The sequence below is a fragment of the Struthio camelus genome, chromosome 8 (assembly GCF_040807025.1).
Source record: "Struthio camelus isolate bStrCam1 chromosome 8, bStrCam1.hap1, whole genome shotgun sequence".
Lineage (NCBI taxonomy): Eukaryota > Metazoa > Chordata > Aves > Struthioniformes > Struthionidae > Struthio > Struthio camelus.
The window spans coordinates 13,643,499-13,669,401 of NC_090949.1; the positions used below are offsets into that span (position 1 = coordinate 13,643,499).

Below are 25,903 nucleotides of genomic sequence, written 5' to 3' on the forward strand. Positions count from 1 at the left end.
CTATGAGCTTCCAGATTCCTAAATATTAATGTCAAAGTGTGACAAATATCCCTGCTTAGGAGTTAGGTAAGTAAGACAATGCCTTCTCTTGTAGTTATTTTTCTAAATAGAACATTACATTCTGAAACTTTAGTTTGGATTATAAATTTGCTTAGCCAAATCACTAATTTCTGACCAAAATAGATGCTAATCAAATTTCTGTGAGCCCAAAGCTGAGCATTAATTTTATGCTTTGCTTGGAAGGACTGAAAACTTAAAGCTGCTACGGAGAGAGGAGGCTCCGCATCAGGGACTGGCAACCGTTCCCGTGCTGCTAATATCACTAATGCTGCTCGTGTTGCTGCTAGGCATAAAGAGCGAGTCATCCTAAGAAATCTTTGCTGTACAAAACATTGGGGCTAGCATCTGACATAAGGACGTTCAGAATGGGGGAAGAGTCGTGATAAGATGTCTGTGTCTGTGCATTGTTCTTTAAATAAAAGTAACTGAAGTAAAAATTCTATGTAGAAGTATCTTTAAAGTCACATAATTTCCAAAATCCAGTTGCATAAACTGAGTAACAAAGCTAGGTTGATTTATTTTCCATGTAATAAACTTCTGCTATGATCTGTGGTGTAGTTCCAAGTTTGTGCAGATCTCATCAGGAAAACGGAGATGCAGCTATTTATCACGAGCCTTTTGGTAATGATCAGGTCTGCAAAACCCAATGAAGCAAAAGGACTGACTGAGTTGTAGTATTTTTCTATTTCTGATAACACAGTTGTTGATCAGACTGTTGGTAGACAGATTCTTCCTCCCACAGATCTTCATTTCAGTTGTTGACTGACCATTTTTGCAGAGGTGTGTGCCAAGGATACAGCATATATATGCAGCAGGAAAGAGAAATGGCGTGGAAGAATTGAATCTATGAAAAATTACAGGAAACCAAGATTTGGCAGCTAATGGAAGCGGACAGGAACCCAGAGCATTGCTTCAAGAAGATTTTGAGGAGATACAATGGTAGGAAAAGTTGAGGGAGAGCAGTCACAGAGAATACGGTTAGGACTGCAAAGAATTTTAATTTCTTCAGTAGAGTTATTTGTCCTGTGGGACAATGCTCTTGAAATTTTCTCTGTCTGTGGAGGTGGAAGAGAAATGTAAATGTTTATCAGATGGGATTTGGGGTGCATTATGAATTTATCATCTGAATTTTGAGGAATGAGATAGTGAAGTTGTTTGTTTATTTTTTTCCCTCCTCAGTCCTGTGCTAGTGAGTTCTCTGTTTGTGGAAATCCACCGTGACAGGGCTGCTCTACCTAAAAACCAATAGGAGCAGAAGTTTAAACAGTTAATTGAGGAAAGATCATGTTTTAAATATCAGCCTTCTCAAATTTTTTGACTGAAATTTGAATCAAACAGCAAATTCAGGGATTATGTTCAGTCATATGAAAACCTCTGGGTCTTTATTGAATAGCAGTCAAAGACAGACAGCTTATCAGAGCCGAAGAAAAGTGGAAGATTCAAAACATTCATAGCACTGTCAGCATTTCAGTCACCTTGCCTGGATGTATGGTTTATGTGCAGTATCTAAGATGAAAACCTCTAATTAATGATGCCATACAAAAGCAAAGACTTATTAAGAATGGGAGAATTAAAAGTTCAATTAGCATGTCTTCCTTGAGGTATGTGTATGTACTTTTTCAATCTAATAATTTTGTCCAGTAGTAATTATTTAAATCATTGCCACTCTGAAGAGTGCACTGTAAAGACCGTGCCAGCATGTTCCATGTACCTGAGTTCTGTAATTTCTGTGTCAGAAGTAGGAAGTAAACAAACTGTTTTCGTTCACTTCATTAATAGATAGCTCCACAGAGTGAAAGTAAATGCTGAGATTGTGGTGGTGCTTTTCCAGCTAAGGAGCTTGGAACACCAGCGAAGTCCTTCTAGGCACGTTTCCACTTTGGCAGCAACTGTGCAAAGCTGTTGACTTCCTGTGGGTTGCAGAGGTGGATGTCACTGACTGGGAATTAAGAAGCAATTCTCTTGATAATTGCGGGAGAGAAGAATCCAGTTTACTGTTGATTTGGCCGAAAAAAGCCAAAACAAAACCCATTAGTAACAGGAATGTAAAACACTGAAGCTAGCAGACCTGATTTGAAGAACATGCACAGAATGAAGGGAGGACTTTGTTTTTATGTACTTTGTGCTCAGAATAGAACTTCCTTTTAACTAGCCATTAATATTATTATTACTGGGCTAAGAGGTTAGTAAAAGAGGTAACAAAGCTGACATTTTATTTGTATGTAAAATCAGCAATTACTTGTTACTGTATTATCTGCAATTACGCTCCTTGGTCTGAAGCCTTTGTAGTCTGACCTGACATACTGTAGTGCAAATGCTGAATTTTGGATTTGTTCATTTTCTGTAAACATGAGAGCTCCTTTGCCAATCTGTCTTTAGTTTGCTCTAGTAACGCGATTAGTGACAACAGGGGTCACGGTTTTGACATTTAATTCAACAAACATGGACCATCCACACCAAGCTACTGTCAGGTTACCTTGCCCTGGTAGAGGTTTGAGGGTGGAGATGGCTGGAGGTGCACCCGCTCTGAGAATGGAGCTGCATGTTTGTTTGGCCTCTGCTATGCAAAGCTTAGCAATGGCTAAGTATCAGGATCTGTTTCTCAGCTAGGTTCCTCAGCTGTGCTGCCTTCCCTATTTTCGTACCTACAAGAATTTAAGTGGCAAAAGTTTAAAAGCTGGTTCAGAGTGTCCAGATAGACCCTGGCATTCCCTTTCTGGGGAAAGAAAGGAGAGAATTAGTGAGGCTCCCTGTTGTTTTCTGTAAGAAAGGCAACACTAAAATGCAGTCATGTTAGATAGCCTAATGTTTTTTCCATTACACTCATGGTTTTTTGGATCACGTTATAAATATTTGGTGACTGGACTTTTTCCTATCCTTCAAGATCTGTGTTAACTAGGATTGAATGTTCAGTGCAAAGTTCTTCTATGTCTTTGTGCTAATAGTATATAGCATATACAAAAAATCACCCTCACATCCCAGTTTCCTATGCTCTGTGTCATTATTCGGTATGTTAAAATGATCTCTGCCTGAAGCGTAAACCAAATTTTGGATTATTTGGGAATAACAAATGCTGGAGTCAATTTTGACAGATACAGGTTGTAATAGGGCGTACATTGTACTTGTTTGCTAAAAATAGTGTTTATAAATCTCTGTATGAAACTGCGGGTTGTGCAGGGCCATTCATAGATGCAGAGCTGCTGTAAGTTCATGTTTTCATTGTTTCCTGTGTAATAAATATCCTGACTTATTCTACACTATTTTAATTCTGAAACGTAACCTTCTTCCTTGACCTATGACTGTAAGGTTAAATGCTCGAACGTGTGGTATGTTTTATGAGAGGTTTTATTTTTCTATAATGCTGCCAGATTGGTGCTTTGTAAACCGTAACTCTAGCCAGCTTTCTGCTTTCCTCATCACCCACGCTACAGATCATCAGTCTGTGCTAGGGCTGTGACCCAGAGCTTGGCTAGGAAGACTTTTTTGGGAATCTAGGGTTTTACTGATTGTGAAGAAAATTTCAGCTGCTCTTTGATGGATTAACAGGGCCACTTTGTTGCCTTTTGATTTCAAGGTCAGAAAATGCCAAGCTGGTTTTGCGTCTTCGGATTAGGATGCTTCCTGATAAAAGCTTTTAGTCATGTACAGTGCAACTGTGACTCCCTGGAAGTCGATGGGGTTTTTGCCGCTTATTTTGATGAGGTCAGGATTTCAGCCATGCATTGTCTTTTGTGTTGCAATTTTACTTGCTTTTAAAATTATTTATGAATACTTTTTTTTGGTACCAGATGGGTTTCCAGAAGTGTTTTTTTACAGTTGTCAAATATTCACAGTAATGCAGCTATGTATATCACAATGGCAATGTCTATGAGGCTTGTTATATTTCACATTACAGTTCTTAATGCTTAACGTTTGTATACAGTTTCTATCACACACAATCCATAATAGCACTTAAAACTGTTGAAGTTTGTGATATACTGTTCTTTTCCTGTCTGTTTTCTTATATTACAGTGAGTACTCAGGATGGTTATTGAGTACCTCTGTGATGAATCCATGTGCAAATTAAGAATGAAATTTGAAGACAGGCAGGGGAAATGTTCTAGATCTTGTCTGTCTGAACTTGCTACTTGGTATGCTGTCTCAGAGGAATTGATCTGCGACAAGAGGAGGCTAAAAGAACATGGCTTGTTTAGCCTAGCAAAATGAAGGTTAAAAGGAGTATGATTACTCTCTGTAACTACATTATGAAGGTAAATGCAGTCAGGGAAAAGAATTATGCAGACTGAAAGGCGCTGTTGGCGCTAGGGCAAATAGATATAAACTGGCAAGGTGGAAATTTATGCTGGAAATTAGAAGATTCTTAATGCTTTGAGAATAAAGTTCTGGATCAACCTTCTGAAACGAGCAGTAGGAACAAACAAGCAAATTAGCTTTCGGGTAAGCTTGCTAAGCAGATGAGAAATGTGAGTTGGTGCCTGTGATAACAGTGGATGGGACTTCGTCCACTGTACTCCTCTGTTGCGTGGATAAGTTAGGAGTAAGGGGCTGACCAGCTTCCATCCAATTAAATGTGTGCCATCTCAAATGTTAACCTGCTGAAACTGCTTCTAAGCTGCTATTATCAAACCTGTAATTATATGATGAAAAGAAAATTGCGTTCTATACTGAACTCTTTGACCATTTGCCTCAATTCATTACCTTTCCTGTACCCCGTTTATTTCTTCCACAGTTAATGGTGATATAAGGGAAGTTGTATAAGAAGAACTTTTTTAGATGAAAGAAAAGTTCTTCCAGAGTAGCACGTGCTTGTTCCTGACTAATTCAAAGACTTCCTGTAGCCTTTTTTTTTCTTGGAAATGTTGAGTGTTTTCTAACGTTTAAAATCATGGTATAGGGGCAGCTCCTTCCACTGGTGTTTTCATCTAGTCAGTAAAATGCATTAGTTACGGATTCACTGCTGTGATCGGTACAGGCTAACTTGGCATGTCAGGTATTGCTGGTAGTGAAATGAATATACCCTCTGTGCCCCTGACCCTCCTGTTGTGGGAGGCTGGGTTAACACACGAGAGACTGGAGTCTCCCTTTGTGGGAACGTGGCAGCCCTTAGTCTAAATATGGAAGCCACTTAATAGCTCTTGTACAATCCTAATTCTGACAATATGCCAGATAATTAATTTTAGTAATTGTTGTTAACCTTTGTCAGATTTTTACAAATTTGTAAAACTGTTTTGTGTTAAAAGTATGCAAGGGTTAGCAAATTACAGTTACAAGTAAAAATAGTTCACATTTCAGCTTCAGTTTCAAGTAGCTTGAGAAGAAGTATTTCTATTTGAAACTTTATTTTGAAAATTTACCATCAGTTACTGTACAAAGTACTTTTCAGAAACTAAGCTGAATCTAATCTATACTTAAGTATTAGCACCAGAAAATAACTTCCCTTGTTTATATGTGCATCTTTGGTAGGTAGCCTTTAAGGCTAGTGCACAGTATCATTAATGAAATGGGTGAATGAAAGTAAAATGGTAATTGATGAAATCACTGTGTTCTTTATCACTGTGGTATATGGGAATCCTAGCATGTATCCCATTTCTTCCAGATACTGGTTTATATATACCTGGTGATAGTATGCATACATTGTGCTAAGCGGTGTGTGCGCGCAGTAAAAACAACGCATATCCCAAAGAGCTCATAGTCTAAGTAGACCAGAGGCAACAGTTGGGTACAAGGGGGCAATAAAATCACGGCAGGAGAATAAGACTTACTGGTCAGCCTAGTAGAGAGTAGCTGTAGTACAGCAGCAGTGTAGTCGTCACAGTGTCTGTAGGCGTTATGCCAGAGGAGTTTTAAGAAGGGAACTGAAGCAAGATAATAAACTCTAAAGACTAAGACCCTAACTCAAAGCCTACTTAAATGAATAGGATTATTTCCAGTGATGTCAGGAGGTGTTAGATCAAATCCTCTAACATTATTTCTGCAAAGGGAATTTTATAATCAAAATCTCTATAGGGTTTTAACTGTTCAGAAATAAGCATATTGAATTATACACAAGTATTCTAGGCATTATATGTTTTTAACCTGAGTAATCCTGTTACCTGTTTAATAATTCTGGTGGTTGACACAGCGTGATTTTTTTTTTTTTTTTTTTAATTTCTATTGGCCTGATTTTTCAGAGCTGCCAATATTCATAATTACCAGAGAAATAAACAAAAATTGAAAGTCATTTTACACATTAATGATTAATTTGATCATTTCAGAAATACACTTTTTTATTTTTAGCAAAACAGGATTTGCATTGGAAAGTATATGGAAATATTTATTAGTTGTCTTCTAAAGAGTTCATTACAAAGATGGCATTTCAAGTGTGCTGTATCTGCATGCTAAAATGTGTACACTATAAAATCACAATGTAAGATTAAGCAAATAATTTATTTTGTACGTTTGCTTAGACTTCCGAGTATGTCTCAAAGATGAACACAAATGCAGGCTTACAGGTTATTACATACGCTGAGCTATTGCTTGTATTGCAACTAGGGAACTTCCTTGCAGGAGGGCAAAGTTGTCAGCTTGAGCAGATAATTGTATGAAGCATTGCTTCTATTCCCCACTCGATAGATGCAACGTGTGTTGACACTGAATCAGTATTTGAAAGTAGGAGAGCCTTAGTAAGTTGATAAATAAAGCAAGGTCTGGTATTTTGCCGGAGTGGAGTAATGGCTTTCTAATAATTAGGTGCCTATATTAAGTATGCTAGATACCTTGAAGAAATAGTAAAAATTATTGTGGTGTCTGGACTGAGTAACATACAGAGCTGGTATTATTTTGTTTAATGTTTCATCAGCATTTTGGATTAGTATTTATTCTTAACTACTGAGAATAATTGTTGTCGCTGACTACTTTCATCACCTCCTCTAAGTTGTGTGAAACATGAATATTTGTATTTTCTGCTGCCTGTATTATAGTAGTAATCTTGCAGTAGAAGCAGAAAGTTTCTTGTAGGCCTGCTGATCCTTTGTGCTGGAAGTAGTTTGACCATGTCTGTGCAGCAGCAAACCAGTTAAATGTGGCAGCTACCTTGATTTGGTGTTCTTTCACTATTATTTCTTTTGAATTCTTACAAAAGCTTGTTTAGCAAAAACTGTGATGAAAACTATAGAATGGACATGCTCAATTAGTAATAGCAACCTTTATTATCCCAAATGCAGTTAAAAATGAGAAAATTATTACACAAAGTGTGAAAGAGAGAGAGAGGGAGAGTGACTAAAAATATAAAGAGTAAAAAATGCTTTTTAAAGAGCTTTTAAGTCTTTACTACGTTTATTAGGTAGTGGTGGTACTTCACTTCATTTTAAGTGTTTCTGTAATGCTGCAGCACGCAGTGTTAGTCTAATAAGCGAGTTGTGCATAGTAATTCCAGTGCTTTTTAAAAATACTATTATATTTATCAGAGTACTGAGTTAGGGTACCCATTTTCTCTTCCTCCCCCTGCTGTATTTGGTAAGTACTGAGCAGGACTCCTCAACTCTAGTAGTGATTTAGTTCTTTGTATAGGCAGTAAGAATAATCTTTGAGGGGAAATATTGTGTGTCTCAGGAGGTGGATTGCTCCCTTTAAATTAAAAAAAAGGGAAGGGGGCATTGTTCAGGTGTCTAGATGCAGCCAGTATTGGTGTGGAAGGACCAGAGTGCAACCAGAGTTCTTGTCTTGAAAATGAAACATTGAACTTCATCCTGGCTTACTGTGTAGATCCAAAAATATTGTCAAAAACTGAAAATGAAAAACCGTCTTATAAGAAGCCAAGAAGGATCATCACCCTTATTCTCTTGGACATATTCACGTTAGTGGTAGGCTTTAGGGTAATACTAATCTAAACCTGAGGAAATTCTCCGTGTTGGTGTCTTTAATATTAGTTTATCACAATTTTTTGCCTTGAATTACAAAGATATCCTTGAGATTTGAACGTTTTACAGAGCCACTGCTGAGTATGCATATAGACGGATGAAACCCCACAGTAATGAAATCAACTAGTGCCCCGAGAAGACGATAGGGAAGGACAAAGCAGATGGCAAAAATTATTATTTTTTTTCTATTAGATTGTACATGATATTTCATTAACTAAAAATATATGCTTTTTTTTTTTTTGCTTAGGTTTACCAAAAATGCAAGTCATTCGAAACTACGATGGAATACCACAGCCAGCTCCACAGGATGGCCCACCATTGCACATCCAGATTGGGGACACTGTTGAACTCATCCGAGCTGATGCACATAGCTTGTTTTGGCAGGTACCGTACGGTTTAGCAAATGGCCATATTACATTTGTCCTAGCTATTAAATTCTTATTTATTGCTGTTGTAACTTTTTTCATATTGAACAACAACAAAAAACCTTTGTGTTTTACCCAAAATAAATGACTAATACAACTATTCTCACTTTTCAAGTGCCAGCAGTCCCCATATCGTGTAAAGCCTCAATCTTGCAACCCTATTCAGAGTGAAAGTCCTAGTGAATAAAACTGGTGAATACAAGAACATGGCATTGGTAGCAATCCTCCGATTGAAATTACAGGAGTAAAGTAGAAGTGTTAGTAATAGATTTAAATCTTAAGGGAAATTGTCATTTCCATTAGTATCATTCAGGCAACTTTTTTCTCACGAGTTGTCTTGTCACAGACCACTCAATATGGGTTTTCATGTGTCTTGTAATGACATCTGTGTTTTAAAATGCATATTAAGAAATAACTGCAAAACACAGACTTTTATTAATATCTATAACATTTATTCAAGAGGGGTTTTAGAGTAATTTATGGCTGACCAGAAGGAGAATAATGTTAGAATGGACTTTTAAATTGACCATCTCTCAGTTTAGAAGTTCAAATGCTTGTAATGTATGAACATATTTGTAGTTTAAAGATATTTTTCATTCTTTATAGCACATCAATTAAACACCACAAAGTATCAAGCAATGCTTACCTTAAATAGCTTAAGTCTGATAAATGTGCTTAGATAAACATTATAATTCTGGTAAGTTAATGTTTGTATGACTGGTTGCATAGAAATTATTATGCTGAATTCTGTATTGACTGCATACACATATAAATCCACTTGCTATGCGGTTAAGAAAACAGAAGTATGGGTTCTGTTTTGGTGTATTCTCCCCATCCCTGCATGCCCCTTAGACAGCAAATATTGTTCAGAGAGGCAAACTTGACAAAGCACAGAGTAAGGTGGCTGGAATAAGCACTTCTGTATTCCCTGAACTTACTTCCTGTCTCACCTAGTATCACCCAAAACCTAAGCTTTCTTCAAAGAGAATGTGGAAAATAGGGGGCTTGGTACTGCCACAAGTTAGCCTACAGTTTTCAGGAAATACCTAGCTGCATATAAAAGGAGGATATTTGTACATCCCCTTTGCCTGACTGCTTTTCTTGGCTCAGTCAGGGTGCAGGAGAAGAGCCAGGCTGCTTGCCTGGGTGTTGCCTGTCTGCTGTCACTTACAGAATTGATTGAATAAGAAAGGGAGGAGGGAGAGGGAAAACTTCATATTTTAAATGGAAATTTCAGACCCTGATCCAGAGCACTACTGGTTGCTTCAGCTGCAATAGTGCACCTTTGAAGTAGCCTGATTTTTATTATAGATGGGAATATTTTTTCTGCTCTGCTGAGTTTGGTCTGAGTAAATTGGTACTTACTTAACCTAAGGGCAGGCTTTTGGGGTGCCATAATGCATACCATAAGATATAATGTAATTCTAGTTTTACAGGTTTCCATTGCAATTACCCACCGTCCTCCAGGCAATCATGTTCTTGAAGTATGCCAAAGGAGTACAGATGTTTGTTGAGCTGATTTTTTTTTTCCTTTCTCTAAACTAACTTTTCTTTGATACAGCTTAAACCCGTATTAAGTAATTGCTATTATATGTGTCATTGCTAATGCTTCAGTAGTTAGTGGTTCCAAAGTAAACATCCAAAAGGCATTAAGTATATTGTAAATATACTTAGGATATCAAATTGGAACTTGTGTTTGAGGAGAGAATTCGTTTTTTCTATGTTCCAGTGTAAAGACAACCTACTAGGGCAATGCAAAATGCTGTTGTGACAGGTTGCTGTGTGAGAAAAAGTTGCAGTGCATAGAGTGGCACTAGCATGAGATCATCTTGCCTTTTCCGTACAAATATTGAGCATAATACTGCTGATTTTGGAAGAATTTTGCAGAAATCTGGGAATTAATCTATGATGCCCTCTAACAGAAGGAAATCTGAATCTGATGTCTTTATGTAATTACCTCATGCAAAATCCACAATATTTGTTTTAAGGCATTGCATACGGTCAGCTGATGTACCTAGAAAACATGATGGTTGTTGACTTTGATAAAATATTTCAGAAGCTCGTTATATAATTGATGGAAGGAGCTAAGCTTTTCGATGCAGTTCCAGATGAGCAGCTAAGAGCTAGCTATTAGGAGCTATTCTGCAGATGTGCTTGTCTGAGTGCGCAGAAGGCAGATTGGCTTTGCAGGCAAGTAGCTGTCAACTGGGAAAAGGGAGACCCGAAACATGGTTCCTATCTATACATTTTAAGATGTTGCAGTGGTTGAATTAAAAAAAAAAAAAATCCAAGGAAACAAGGATTGGAAGATTGAGAGATAATATAAGTTTGTGTCCTCAGGCTGAGGAGGGAATTAAGTAGGAGGGAAAGAGGAAGAGATTAGGTACTTCCTTGCCCAAATAAAACTGTGACAGTGAGTAAGGGCCTTCGTTTCCGCATCAGAAAACTCCAGTGTATATGGGAGCCTGAATTCCTGCCCTAAGAGATTTTGACACCTTCAAGATTGGGCAGATACTGGATTGCTCTTACAAATGCAGGTCCCTAAGCCCTCTGAGCACCCGAGTAGGTTGCATGGTTTTTCCTTTATTTACCATGTTTGCCTGCTCCGTAAATTTCCCATAAATGAGCAGCAGTTGGATGGATGTTGCTCAGCATCCTGTAGGACTTCTCTGCTTTGTCTTGAATTTAACTGAAAGGAATTCGATAGAGGTAAGCCTGAACAGGTCTGGAAACTGCTTTTGTTCTGGTTGGTTTGGTGATTTTTTCCATCGGTTATATGTTGCTGAGGCTAATGTTTCTAAAGGTTTTAAATGATTTTTAGCTACTTTCATTGAAAATATATAGCAGTAATTTTTCTGAATTTGTTATTAAAATTCTGTATGTTACAAGAATGTATTGAGAAAGTTTCTTGATGTTTAAACCTATTTCATTCATGCTGCACAGTTCATGAGTGATTATTTTACTGTGTAGCTCTGCAGGATGCGTCAGTTCATTAACAGGAGACCAGATCATTTGAATACTTTCAGATACAGTAATGTAAAGGCAGTATATTGGCTAAGATTTTCAGTGTCTGTTAAAGTGCTCCCAGTCTTTCAGGCAATTGAAAAATCTTCAAAGGTTTCTTAGAAAAGCCTTTTTCTCATTATTAATAGAAGTCTATTTGTTAATGAACCATAATTTTGGTACACTGCATGTGTATCATGTATTTGTAATCTGTCCTGCACAGCATTGCTCTCTTTGGCCGTGGGGGGACTTCAATGCTGGCTGTGCAACTGTCTCTTACATAAATACAGCGACTCACATAGGTATTCTGGCCCGGCTCCCTTTCCACTTGCAGGTGTCATTCCGCGTTCTGCATTGAGGGTTATTCAGGCCCTTAATAAACCTGGATCAGGCTGTATTCAGCATTCAAATGCTCTCTGATGTCCCTTGCAGCAGTTAGGACTTTTTCAGCAGAGAGGCTTGGTGGTTTTTTTTTTCTTTTCTTTTTTTTCCCCCCCCTTCTCTACTGTCAGTTAAGTAACTTTTAGGATTTATACACATGCATTCAGTATAGAATATTCCTGAACTGAGTCCCTCAATATGAGGTGGAGATGAGAGAGTCAAGGATGTAGATGCAATAATTTATGCAATGTATTTTTTTTTAGCTATGCTAGCACTCTGTTTGTATCCACTGAACTTAGTGGGAATTGCATTAGCTAAATAGCTGGCTGCAGTCTGAAAATTCAGAGCAAAACTGCAAAATGGTTTCAGAAAACCTCCATCATTAAAACAGGTACAAGACTAATGGGTTGGCCTCTGGACTTGCTGAAAGTGCAATTGAAAGAAATGGACTGAAGGGCTTCATTGGCCTCTATATATATGTATATCTGTGCGTGTGTGTATATATGTGTGTGTATATAAAATATGTATACATGTACACACATAAATGCACACTCATTTATATAATAGTACATAATATAGTGTGGCAATGTAATAATATATAGATAATATGCATTTTTAAAGCAATTCTGTCCAGTCCTTTGCTTCTGCTTTTATAATGACCTTAAGTCATTATAGGGACATGTTTGAGGGAAATGAAATGCTTACTCATCATATAATGAGCAATTAGCAAGCAGAAAAGGTAAAGCAGAAAGAACTGATTAGTCAAAGTGAGGTGGGGTGGCATGATAATTTTGCTGTTAATCAAGATTAGTTGATGGATAGATTTTCAATTCTGAGATCATCATTTGACAGCAGGTCACACAGTTTCATGTACGAATGACACTGAGCCTTAATGAATTTAGCAACCTTTGAAAGTGAGCAATTTCCTTCAGCAATGTATAATAAATAAAAACCTGCTCTGTTTAGGGATTTGGATTGTTTTTGAAAAACAAAGATTAAATATCCACAGTTATCTAATGCAGGTAATGTTTCTCTTTAGAAGGCCAAGGCTTTCTTCGAGTTATCTCAGTGTTATAGTCATGTTACTGCTCAAAATGCAAAGACAGAGATTTGTGCTCGTCGCCGTATTTGGGGGATTGGTTCCCCATTGAAGGCAGTGACGTTTTGTGCAGGCAGTGACGTTTTGTGCAGCCTGCTCAAGAGAGAATCTGTCCCTGTGGTTTTTCTGTACTGCTGCTCTCCCTTTGGTCTTGGCATACTGTCCATATACATCACTCCCGGCCTCTCCTGGCCCAGCAGAGTGACACATCTGTGTCCCACAGCTGCCCTGAGGAGCATCTTCTGACAGGTGGTGACATCTAAGGAGACGGTGGGGTAGTTACTTGTGCAAATGTTCCGTGATAATATGAATTAGGAGACAGTGTTTCCTGTGCTGTACCTCATGCAAGGCTGTCCATTGATGTAGTTTTGTGCTGCTTTTCATTGCAGTGACTATTTAGTGCCATGACTCTCCAGCTGACTCTTTTTGCTGCAAGTGCCATCGACTTCTTACCTACTGAATACTTAGAGTGAGAGTGCACATACGTAGTAAAATACAGCATATGGATGACCAGTTTCCATACTTGGAATGTGTCTACGTTATAATGTCTGCACAGTGATAATGATTTAATTGGTGTGGAGCACAGCTAATCTCATGATCTTTGCTACTCTGCTGGGTTTTTCAGCGGTGATTCATGCCCCTGCGTGCTGCTAGCAGTACCTCAGCCGGGCAGTGTAACGCTGGATTTATATCCTGCTGTCTCTGGGCCTGGTGCTTCTGTACATGCTGCACTCCCCTCAGTGCCTGTAATGCAGGCATTTGATTTTTTTCTTGATGCCATAGAATGGCTCAGTTTGGTATAATGCTGTGCAGACTGACGCATGTCAGTGTTCGAAAGCTAGAACTTTCTTTGATTCTAGGCCTGGGTTGGGCAAATAACTTTCAGTAAAAAATAGTGAGAGCTACCCTGCAGGTGTTATTTCTAGATTGCTTTTCTGACCTGGTGGAGGCTGCGCTTTGAGATATATTTGAAGTGATGCCCCTCTTTGCACTGTCAGACGGTAACAAAAGGATCCGTCCCTGAGCTCATCAAGTTTTAATCCTTGGCTCCTTTCTAATTGTCATGGACGTATGTTGCCTGATGTGTCATCTTGTTCAGCTTCTCTTAATTTATATAAATGTTTCTCATGAATAGTGATTGTGTGTGGGCACGTACAAAGCTACTGATGTTTAATTGTGCTCCTTCAAATGTTCTTTCTCATTAATACGTTTTATTCAGCGGTTAATCGCATTGCCTAGGTTGTGACTTACTGTTCAGATAGGATTCAGTGTTGTAAAAAGGGTCATTTAGATGGGAGGCTGTCAGAGCTCTGCTTATAAATGAAGTCTGTAACTCAGAGGAATTCACACTGGGGGACTAAGCAATGAACGGACACGGTGTGCAACCTATATTTAGGTAGATGGTGAGAAAGAAGGAGAAACAAGCTTTGCTAACAAGGGTTCAGATGTACAAGACTGTCACTTGTTTGCATGAATTTCTTTTTTTAGTTTAGCCTATTATAGCTTAAACACCGCTTAAGTGCTTTGCTGTCTCCTCTCCTTCCTCTGCGCTCTTCTGTATATTTGGGAAAGATGGTGGTTTCCGGGGTTGTTACCTGTGTGTGATAAGTTGCATAATGGTCTCACTAGGAAAACAATGCACTCATTCATTGTGCATAGGGCATCACAGTCGAAGAATTTTCTCAATTGCTCATGAATCCTCATTAATTCTTCTTGCTTTTAACTTTTATATTCACCTCCACCCTATATGAAATTACTTAATTCAATTTTGTGTGGTGATATTAGGGTACAATTACACATTTAGTGTTAATAAATGAATTAAAACAAGAAATTACATGTCTGTTCTTGAAGCATTTTTTCTTTTGATATTTTTATGTTGCAGGTATGTGGTCAGAAATAAACGTCATTCTCAAGTTTACAGTGATAGTAAAATACTCTTACTGTCGTTGCCAAGTGTACTGATAGTGCATTAATGTTTACAGTCAGTCTGTTACGTTTAGTGGAAGTTAAGCATTTATGTGCTTTTGAAAACCAGTTAAATGACAACATTTGGATGCCAAAATCCTGGTTTTGGTGCGTTTGTTTTAGATATCTCTGTCTGGAAATTTTAAACCTGCACTCTGTTCTGCTCTGAGAGATCTGGTCAGCATGGCCACAGCTGAACATTTGCTAGTGCTAGGAAGATGGTTTTGTTCTGCTGCGCTGGCTGTCAGAGGTTAGGACTTCCTTAGGAGAATCTGGTGGTGAGTTGTGAGCTGCTAAGGCAGGGCTCCCTAATGATGGGTTTGCGCTGGGTCCTGCGAGAGGCCCAGAGTGACCTGGTAGTCCTGCACCGGGGCGCTGCTGCCGGGTTGCAGCAATTGATCAGTTTAGGCCATGCCGAATGTGCCACTGCAGCTGGTCTTCCAGCTAGCTGGGTTCATCTGCAGTATGTGGTTGTGAATAGAGGGCAGACAGAGAGTATGTCTTGAGTTTTGTTGGTATTCATGCACCCACCCAATTTCCAGTGATTTGCATCACCGTGCAGAGGCCCTTCGCTGTAGCACTTTGCTCCTGGGTTGGCCGGTGGTTCAGCAGCCCCAGGTTTCCACCTAGGGTAGCAGGGCTTCTCAGCTGCTACGACCGCCATCCTGCACGGTGTCCTTGTTCTGGGGATCTGTAATGTTGCAGTGTGGCAGCTCGCACTCGAGTGATGCCGACTCAGAGGAACTGATTTGAGGGTAAATAATTAGAATCAACTCTAATGAAGACCTCAGCCAGTGGCAGTCATTGGCAGAACAGGGAATTACAACCCAAGCTCTGAGCCGGTCTTGCATCCTGTCTCCCCAGAGCTCTCAGGTGTATCAGCTATCATTATTACTTAATTATATAAACTAAAAAATTACTATTGAATTACATTTTATTAGACTAATTCTTCATTTTAAGGACTCTTCTGATATGCTCTTATAGTCCCAAAACCCTGTACACATAGTATTATCTTCTGTTTATCCCCATTATGTCTCAAAAACAGGAAATTTTGTTTTTCTCTAGGGCAGAAATCTAACGACAGGAGAGCTTGGCTTCTTCCCAAGTGATGCTGTAAAACCTAGCCCATGTGTAAGTACAATTGTTTAATTCTGTGTGTCCTCTTACAGGAAAATTGCCTAGTTTATGCAGGGGTTTTATAAATCTTACCTTATGGGAATCATATTGTTTCTAGTTCCTTTGTGTTTTCATGGTAAGTTCAATATTGCTTAAAATACAGCATTCTAATACTTTTGGTTATTGGATTTAAATTGTACATGTCAAGAAAACATATTCAAGAGGCAGATTTAACTTTTGGGAATATTAATAAATGGGATTGTCTAAACAGTTTCCAGAGTATAGAACAAACAAATTTTATGTGAAAGTATACTTTCTTCCCCAACAGTGAGGTTAGAAAGCTGCTGTTCAAATCTATTCCTCAGTCACTTTGGATTAGAGAGAGAGATTACACCGTAAGTAGTGAGTTTAAAAATCTGAAAGAGTAAAACGAAAAGAGAACCTTAAATCCAGACTGGTCGATAAATTTCCTCATCTCTATAAGTTTTTACCTGCCTTTATTTCATCCAGGATTGTGCTCAATCAAGATTAATTCAGGCCAGCAATAAGAAAAATTAATTTACAATAAGTACTCATGAGTTTTTGTAACACATTTTGCAAATGTGATTGCATTAATTTAAATACTGCACGCTCCTTCATTCTCTGCCCTCTGTAACACTGTGCATCAAATTATCATATCTTCCTTCATCGAGATTAATTGATGTAAACCCATAATAATGCAGTGATGAATCACACTCCTTCGTTTGCTTTAAGACTGCTTTAACTTGATTCACAGCAGAGTTAGACTTATTAATAAAATTGCTTTCATTACAACAATCAAGATGCTACAAAATGGATTGCAGGTAGGTGGAATCAGCTATTAATGGCTGCATTTTGATATGCCTTAAAGGCTTTTATTGTTCCTTAGTTTCTAAAACAAATATATGTGTGATCCTAAAGTACAGGTACAGTAGTATACCTGCAGGAATCTTTACTTCCCTAGATATTCAGAGTTTTGTTTGAAGAGGAATGCTTAGAATTTTTGTAGCTACAAGGTGTGCTAAACTGGGTGGCAGAACAGATCTGTAACAAAGGCAAAGGTGAGGTTAACTTTTCTCCCCTTGTTTAAGGTGTGAAAGCAGTGGATTTCCCTGTGCCATGGTGTCACTTGCCAGTGGTGCTGGATGCAGGCGGTACTTGCTATGGATTAGCTTTAGGTCCTTGAAGCCAAACGGTCAGTCATTCTGTAATATCATTGACAGATATCATTGGCTTTAGGAACATGCTATAAATGCAATGACAGTCTTGACAAAGGCAAAAATAGTTGAGGAGTCACCACCATACTTTAAAGCAGAGGAAGCAGGATATTCATAGTTAGGAAAAACTCTACTTGGGTGCTGTGAAGGTTGCTTTCTAATGATAAAGCTTTCTGCTAAATTTAGAAATACACTGTTAAGAGGAGGATTGAAAATAACATGTTTTTACAGAATAAATAAATATTATTCATGAAACTTTAGCAACCGGTGTCATGGTTGGACCAGAAAGATAAATGGATGCTTTGCCACTGTTAACTTGGAAGGGTGAAATATAAACATCTTATTATGACAAATGATGCAGTTAAAGATACTGAAACATCAATCAGATTTCTAACATGCTATAACTTTTACTATTATTATTAAGTGTAACAGCCTTTACAACCAGCCGATATAAAAATGCCCAGAAACAGCATAAAGTACATATATCAAAAGACTTTAGGAATGAATATTGAATGAAAAACTGCTGAGCTCCAGAATATCTATATTCCAGACTTTTCACAGCTGTACCTATAAACAATTTTTTCTTCTTTGCAATAAGTAGTATATGTCAGGAGACATTTTCTGTACCATATGAGTAATATCTGGTTCTTCCTAGCTTTTCTCCAGTTTTCTCATTTCTGTTGATGGCATTGGATATATAGCACAGTGCAAGTGAAGAGCCTCTGGATAAATATTTGATTTTCCTCTATTTCCTGACAACGGCCAATGCTCATAGTATATCTCACTGCATTCCAGATTAATGGAAAGGACTAATCATCAGTGATTTGACTGCTCTAAGGCATGGGCTAAGCCGTTTTTGAATTTTCATGTCCTTTCCAAAGTAGGGCTACTTGACAAAGTAAGCCTGTTTGTGTATTGGTGTGTTTTGTTTTTTCTGTTTTTTTTTTTTGTTTGTTTAAACTATTCCTTTTTGTCTGGCTGCTGATAAAACGCATGCTGTTTAATTAGTCATCAGGTGACAGTACAAAGCATTCAGGTGTAAGTTTTCTATGGATGAACTGTATGATTGAAATATCTTGTGCCATGTGAGGACTGGTTTAGTGAGTGCCCAGTTGGCCTTCAGATACCTCATTGGGTCGGCTTCACTAAAGCAGTTCTCATGGGAGTATTCTCTCATGTTCATCATCTGTTAACCTTTTTTTCCCAGCTCTTGCTGATAGCAGCAGAGGTGCCTGAGTAACCTCCCCAGTAGCTGAAGGGACACTAAGTGCCGCAGGGGTAGTGCCTCCGTGACTGTCTTAGGCCTCCTGTGTTTCGAAGCAGTTTGGGAGTAATGCATGTTTGCCTGTTCTTCCTTTTTCTCTCCCAAGAGTTAGGCTAACTGAATGATTGTTTCAACATCTGGATGGATTTACTGTTGTGCAGGCTGAATGTGTGACCCTGGTTTTATCACAGAGCCCTTTAATGAGTTTCACATCAGTGTATCCTCTGTGATTTAGAGAAGTAGTAATTTGTGGACTATCTGGTATAATGCAGATTTTTTTCGTAAATGCCTTGGATTTAGAGGCACTCAAGTGTTATGTGTCTACTTTGAATGACCATTTTGTCAAAGGCAGTATTGTGAACTCTGCAAATTTTGGTTCATAAAAATGAATCTTAGGGTGCTGGGCTGGAAGTTAAGTCTTAAGTAAATTTAAAGCTAGCCAAAACAAAAAACAGAGCAATTTTGTTTGCTTCTCTGTAGAAAGAATGATAGGAGAGTTGCTAACTTAATCCTAGGAGCAATATTTTTGTGTTCCAACAAAAATGTTCTGAATGAATGTATGTAAACACTTAGCCAGTATTTTCAGTGAAGTATTCCGAGTAAGTGTTTTATGTAACTCTAGTGCTGAGATTTCTCAGAGTGAAGTTGAGAGCCTTAAAACAGGGAAACCATAACAATTCTTCCTTGTTTCAGTAATTTAGTAATTTTGCTTTCCAGTCAACTTGTGCTTTTTTGAGGAGATTGCAGGATTACGTGTTACCAGCGCAATTTCTAGTTTGATTGTAAATGTCAGTGTTACTCTATATGTTCCCTCATACTCAACTGTCCACTGTCATCTGGCATATAATATCTTGGCTTAAAAATAGCTTTGTAACTTCCTCTTCCACTTTATTCCATTCAAAGGCTGCCTCTTACTGCCTCAGCACTACTGCTAGAGTACACCACAGCATTTTTGATATGTTATGCTAAAATCTTTCATGCTATTTGACTGCTGCTACTTTAACTGCAGAATACACCGTATGTGCTAAATGTGTAGTGTGTTTTTTTCTCCATCAGTGGTGTTTGTTTCAAGGTGAGGTCTAGAGATCTGATAGAGAGCTCGGTTGATACCTGAGGTCAGCCACATGTATCTATGCATAATTTAGCATATAAGTCAGTGGGAGTTGTAATTCATTTAAATTTGAGTCAGTTTAAGTTTGTAGACAAGTATGACAGTATCTTCCTGAATAGGTTTGTGTTTGGAAGCCTCTGTTGGGGACATTCCATATATCATAAATAAGAATTTTAAGAATGTTACTATAATTATTGCCCTATTAGATTCCAGAAAATAATAAAATATTATGTGGTTTTACTGGAGGAAAAAAAAAGTTACCATACGCTGATCTAAGAATATATGACCTTAGGTTATAGGTCTGCAAGATGTATGCTAAACTTCCACTAATACAAATTTTTTAGTGCCTTGTAAGTTTCTCACAGTCGTACTAGAAGAGTAGGCTAACACTGAAGTATCTCAGACACCAGTGTGAGATGGTCCAGATGAAATGCTGATTTTAACAGGGATTACTGTGCTGTGTGTGTGCATGAATTAACGTTCTTTTATGCATATCTTTGTGTATACGTATAATGCCCTTTTTGCAAACTGATTTTAGTTTTCTTCATTTTTTTAAAATTGAAATTGAGCTTCAGATTCCATGCTTATTAAAATACAGTGCATAACTAACACAACTTAGGTACAAAGGCATGAATGGAGTCATACAGTGCAATCTATGGATTCGTCATAACTCTCTCAGGAGATGATACAGCGTATTTCCTAGTAGACTGTCTTTTCAAGCCCATAAAGTCCTGGAAACATGAAGTGAATTTTGTATGTATTTGTTACATATTTTAGTGATACTTTTAGACAGTATGTACTATTAGGCTGTTTTATGGTTAAAATAAGTGTAGGCATTGTCAAAATAAACTTCACTCTTCTATTAAAGAAAAAAACTTGGTCTAAATTTTGTAGCATATGTCTGTCTGTCACGGCAGCAAAAGGATAAAATATTCTATATGTTTTTCAGAGTGGTATGGCAAATGTGCACTTTATTAATTCATTCAGGGGGAAATAGACTTCCAGACTAATTAGCTTGTGTGCCTGATTTCTTTTCCCTCATTATTTTCCCCTCAAAATCTTGATCTTCATTCTGTTGTATCTTTTCATGTCACAGGTGCCTAAGCCAGTAGACTACTCTTCCCAGCTCTGGTGAGTCCTTGTGTAGTTTTAAAATAATCTCCCTGAAAGAAGTAATCGTGGAGAGATAACTGTTTATTACAATCTAATTTATATTGGTTTAACCTTTCTAGGCTTCTGAAGAAGCCATTGTGTAATGGTTTGGGAAAACAACACGGTGCATTGCCTAAAAGCATTTCTGATGTAATAATGTTTTTAATGTTTTTGACATTTTGTTTACAACTCTATAGCTACGCAGTCTTAATCCCAGAGGTCCCAAATGGAGTAATAAGAGATCAGTGTAATGTGAAGCACGCAAGTAGATCTTACATGTTAAGTGACTAAGCAAAAGGAATAGCGTAAAATATATTTTATCTCACAGATTATTCCACTTTTCCCTTTTTTAAAAAAAAAGACTATAGTGCTATAAAAGGACAATGCATCAAATCTGCAGCCACTGTCAGTCTGGAGCTTATGTGGAGTGTGAACTCTGTAGGAATTCAGTTCACCTCCAGGAAGTGCAGGTGGTGATTCTGAGAGCGCAGAAGAAGCATCATTCCTCCTCTTTCCCTGGTTTTATGCTTCATCATTTTGACATTACTCCTGATTTTCTTTAGTTACAGAAAGTAAAATCAGAATCATATTTGAACAAATACTGATTTTTTCATAACCAGCCAAATAAAATGTTACATATGTAAAGCTGGTATTTGTTGACTCAATTCTAACATTCGCTCTATAATGTTATTAGTAGAGAGCATAGCATATCACTGGGATCAGTCTTTATTTTCTAACATTTTGTAATACTTAACCAAAAAATGGCTTTAAGCTGAAACTTGCTGTAAAAAGTCACGTGTTTTGTGATAAACTTCAAAAATCATTCTCCCTGATGTGATTAGTCCTATAAAAATAATTCTTTTTATTTAAAGATCTCTTCTAATTAGCAGTGATGTGATTAGTGTGAGATTTTGGACAGCAGTGGTCTCTGGTGTTGACTGCAGTTACACTACCTTCTAAAATGGTAAAAGAAATAATTGTTTCCTTTTAAGCTAAGTCATTTCTCCCACCCTGCTCAGTTAACGCTTCAGCCTCTAGTCTTGCGTACGGCTGTCTGCGGGCAGCCTGTCGTGGAGGCCCAGCCAGGTCTGCGAGGCGCAGTAGGGGTGCAAATCTGCTTGTGCAGCGAGCCTGCGGAATCAGTGACTTTTCTTAGCTTTCAGCTTTGCCGTCAACTCTTTCCAATTTGGGCATGTTAGGCTGAAGTGAATTTTCAGGCTTCTATAAGTTTAGTCTATCAATTACACTTTAGCCTTCAGAGGTTATGAATAATTATGAAAGCAAGCAAAATGGTTTGTTTATTTAAATACTAAAATTAAATTAATGTATCAGTTAATATATTTGTCCTAGTATGCTACCAGATGCTGATTCTCCACTTTTTTTTTTTTTTTTTTTAAACATAAATGCCCCTAGAAGGCAGAGGGGTTCACACATCCTGTGCCAGTATAAGATAGTGGTAAGACAGGGTCCATGTTTTCAGTTTTGATATAAAATGCCACAAGTCACTATTTTGTTGTTTCACTTGCAACACATGATGCAGGCCAACTTTTAATGGGCAATCTCAGGAAAAAACCCTGATTCAGAAAAATCATTTGTATTTATGAATTGTTGAAATCAGTGGTCATTGAGCTAATGCTCAGGCACAAGTTCTTCCCTTAACAGGAGTTGTCTCAGACACATACATGAGAGTTTTTCTAAATAAGAATTACTTCCTTTGTGCCCAGAAATTGCCTTTCTTCCCCCTACCCCCAATTTTTTTCACGCTTTATTTTTTTAATTGAAAGAGGTAGAAATGGTGTTCAATTGCAGTTGTTGTATTTTTAAGTCACTATCACATGCAGAATACTGGGCCCTGTGCATTGTATATTTGATAGACCTATCTGCATAGCTTTGAAAAGATCATAGCCAACTTTTATTGTTCTCTGTGTTACAGGTTTGCAGGAGCAATGGAAAGATTGCAAGCAGAGAGTGAACTTATTAACAGAGTAAATAGCACTTACCTGGTGCGGCACAGGACCAAAGAGTCAGGAGAATATGCAATTAGCATTAAGTAAGTGGGATACGAACTTTTACACAAAGTTCGTCTGTTTTCATTTATGCCTAGATAATGCCATATTCATAATCAATAAGGAAAGTCAACAAATTCCATTTCAGCTTACACAATCACACATAGCCTCTCAGACAGTCAATACAGGAAAACTGCTGGCAAAATAGATCAGATAGGATTTATATTGGGAAATAGCAATAGTTTTATAACATCAGTGTAGCAAACGGGTCTACAAAAATGATTGTCTATTGGGTAACTTACAGTAAGCATCTGGAGTATAATTTGTTCTGGTTTTCTGAAGCGAATAGGAATCTTTCATTGACTTCAGTGGGAGTCTGAGGCCCTTTGCATCTCAGGTATTTCCATAAAATGTGTGTTCACAGATTCTCTTGGCACAAATTCTTCTGACACGTTGATTATCAGTGTGAATATAAAAGCAAGCAATGTATGGGAATTTCTAGTTAGAACAAGCAGTTAGTCATGACTTTTTCCTGAATACAGATTACCTCTTTAGCTGGACTTTAATAAATACATTTGGTTAATTAGATGTCAACTTTGTTTTGGCATGGATATACATTTTGTCTTAAGAATTTATTTGTGTAGTGTTACTGGGGTATGCCCTCAGGTAATTATTGATTGCCTCTGATTAAAAACACATTTATATTAATCAGTTATTCGTTGCCCACAGGTACAATAACGAAGTGAAGCACATCAAGATTTTAACAAGAGATGGCTATTTTCACATTGCAGAAAATAGAAAATTTAAAAATTTAATGGTAAGCATTGATGAGGCTTTTTACAGTGTGCAGCTTCTATCTAACTGTTGCAGGTAGCATGTCGTGCTTTGGTTTTGTAGAATTACAAACAGAAGTTGTAAGACTAGGAGATTTGAATCATGACCGTACTTGCAAATAGGATGATTTTTTATATCTATGGCATTTGCTCTAAGTGATTGTGGAATGTGCTTAAAATTAGAAATTTAAATTTAGGGCCAGACTGTGTCCCTTGCAGCAGTGTGGAAGAGAGGAGGCATTTGTCTGAATCCCACACGTCAACCCACTGTGCAGTTCTGCTGAATCTTGAAAGCAGAGTTTGCTGCTTTTGGAAACGTGTCTCTCTGTGGCAGTGCTCCCCAAAATAGCTAGGTGAAAGTCCTTCCCTTCCACACCGCCTGCACACACATGCAGGCATCGAGGACCTGAATGGCATCTACTGATGTGTGAGGTTGGAGGGAGAAAGCCGTTAAGGTGGAGCTGTGTCACGGAGCCCAGAAACACTCAGGAGAGTTGGTCTTGGTGCTCCGGGGGAGAGCAAAGACGTGTGTCTGGAGAATGGGGCTAGATCTGAACTGCTGATACCTCAGAAATCCTTATTGGACTAATACTCATTTGGGGTCAATATCAAATAGTCTAAATAAAAGCAACTGTGAGGCTTCTAACTTATGCTCTGGGTCAGCATATTGCTTACTAGCAAAGTGTCGTAACAAGTCCCCATGGGCTATCCCATTACCTCTCACTCCAGCTGTAGGCATAGCTCATCCCCAGAGATAAGGGTACGGTGTTGTAACAGTCCAGCTCAGTGAGGTTTCAATTTTATATCAGAATCATCTTGTACAGGGAAGAAATTACTTTTTTGAACTTTCATTTGAAAGAGTTTCTTGATAGTTCATTTTACTCAGACAAGACTCGTAAATACAAGGTGTCTAAATAAATTACCTCAGTGCATTTGTAAAATTTTACTGCTTAAGCATTTTCTGATGATTGTTAAGGGAAGCTCGTTCAATATATTATATTTAGCTCAATCAATTGGATTACACTTATACTGCAGCCTTCCCGCATGCATCTCTAATTACTCTAAAATGATAAATAAAAATGAAGGGCAATGCAAAACAAGAATAAGAAGAGAGGCTTCAAAACCAGGAAGCCTTAGAAATGATTTTAATTTAACCTCTGACACTGTAAAGCAAGAGCATTCCGTGAGTGGTAAAGAATCGAGAAATCATCTCTGCATTGTGTGACCCTGATTCAGTCTAATGCCTATTAGAATGGGAAAAACATAAATTTCCTGAATGAAGAATGCACTAAGCTGTTTTCACACTCTAATCTGTGTTCCTTTGGCACATAAAATCCAGTAAGGTGTATAGTCTTAGGGCCATGGACCATGAGATCTTCTGTTGGTAGCAACAGAAATAATCGCATTCCTCAAATGCATGAAGGAGGTGGCAACTCAGTCTGCAAATGCTACAGATAGTTCACGGGACGCTGATGAGAACATGTGAGTGCTTTCAGGGTCTTGACAAGGCAGGTCAGCTGGCTTGTATGCTGCCAGATAGCTTCTTATGGCAATGATGCAGTGTTATGCACTGATATGTAACGGAGCTGAAGACGTGCAAGTACAGGACATAAGCTTAGATAAAAAGGAAACAAAAGGAGTGTCTGTTACAGCAAAGAATTGAGAAGGACAAAAGACATTTCTAGTGTAAAGGTCTTATGGCTACCAATTCTGCCTTGCTATTGTTCAACTAGATAAATGCATTTAATAACTCAATTTTTTAGTATGATAAAATCTGCCCTTAAAAGTTAAACAGACAAGTGATAGTGTAAGTACTATTTGCATATGTCATGGAAAAACTGTTTTGCTCTGGAGAGAGGCAAGAGAAAGTGATTGAGTCTGGAAGGAGAGAGCAACAGAAGCAGTCTCAGTAGGATTAAGAGTAGAAGAGAGACAGAAACAGCAGCGCTGGAAACCTAAAGATGTGCAGTGACACCCTATGCTGTATTGCTTTGGAGGCAAGCAAAGAGGACAGCTCCCGTGCATAATTTTTGTGTTACGCTTGAAAATCTTTCACAAGAGGAGGCAGAGCGCTGTGAATGTGTAAAGCAGGCCAAGGCGGAGCGGAGCGCGAGGGCAGCTCTGCGGCGGCTGTGAAGCGTGGTCGCGCGGCAGGCTGCAGGGGAGCCACGCGCACCGGCAGGGCTGCGGCTATCGATCTGTTTGCAAGTTTACTGCTGTGATCTGTGCAATGAATGTTTACAAGGCCAGCTGGTTTTTGACTGCTTTCATGGAAGAGTAATATTGAAAAATAAAGGTTTTTAAAAGCAACTGAAACCTTATGATCCAATTTTTTTCCCCCTCAGTTTGGAACCA

The 25,903-nt window shown here is 38.2% G+C and overlaps 1 protein-coding gene across 3 annotated transcripts in view; it reads left to right on the plus strand.

Annotated features, from left to right (window-relative positions):
- The window catches only part of VAV3 (vav guanine nucleotide exchange factor 3), a 177,122-nt gene that overhangs the window by 134,122 nt on the left and 17,097 nt on the right, over positions 1-25,903 (plus strand). For all 3 annotated transcript variants that reach the window (XM_068952221.1, XM_068952222.1, XM_068952223.1), the window contains 5 exons: positions 8,206-8,342; positions 15,897-15,962; positions 20,654-20,688; positions 22,643-22,759; positions 23,445-23,532. In XM_068952221.1, the coding sequence (XP_068808322.1) occupies positions 8,206-8,342; positions 15,897-15,962; positions 20,654-20,688; positions 22,643-22,759; positions 23,445-23,532 (443 nt within the window). The remainder of the gene's footprint in view (positions 1-8,205; positions 8,343-15,896; positions 15,963-20,653; positions 20,689-22,642; positions 22,760-23,444; positions 23,533-25,903) is intronic.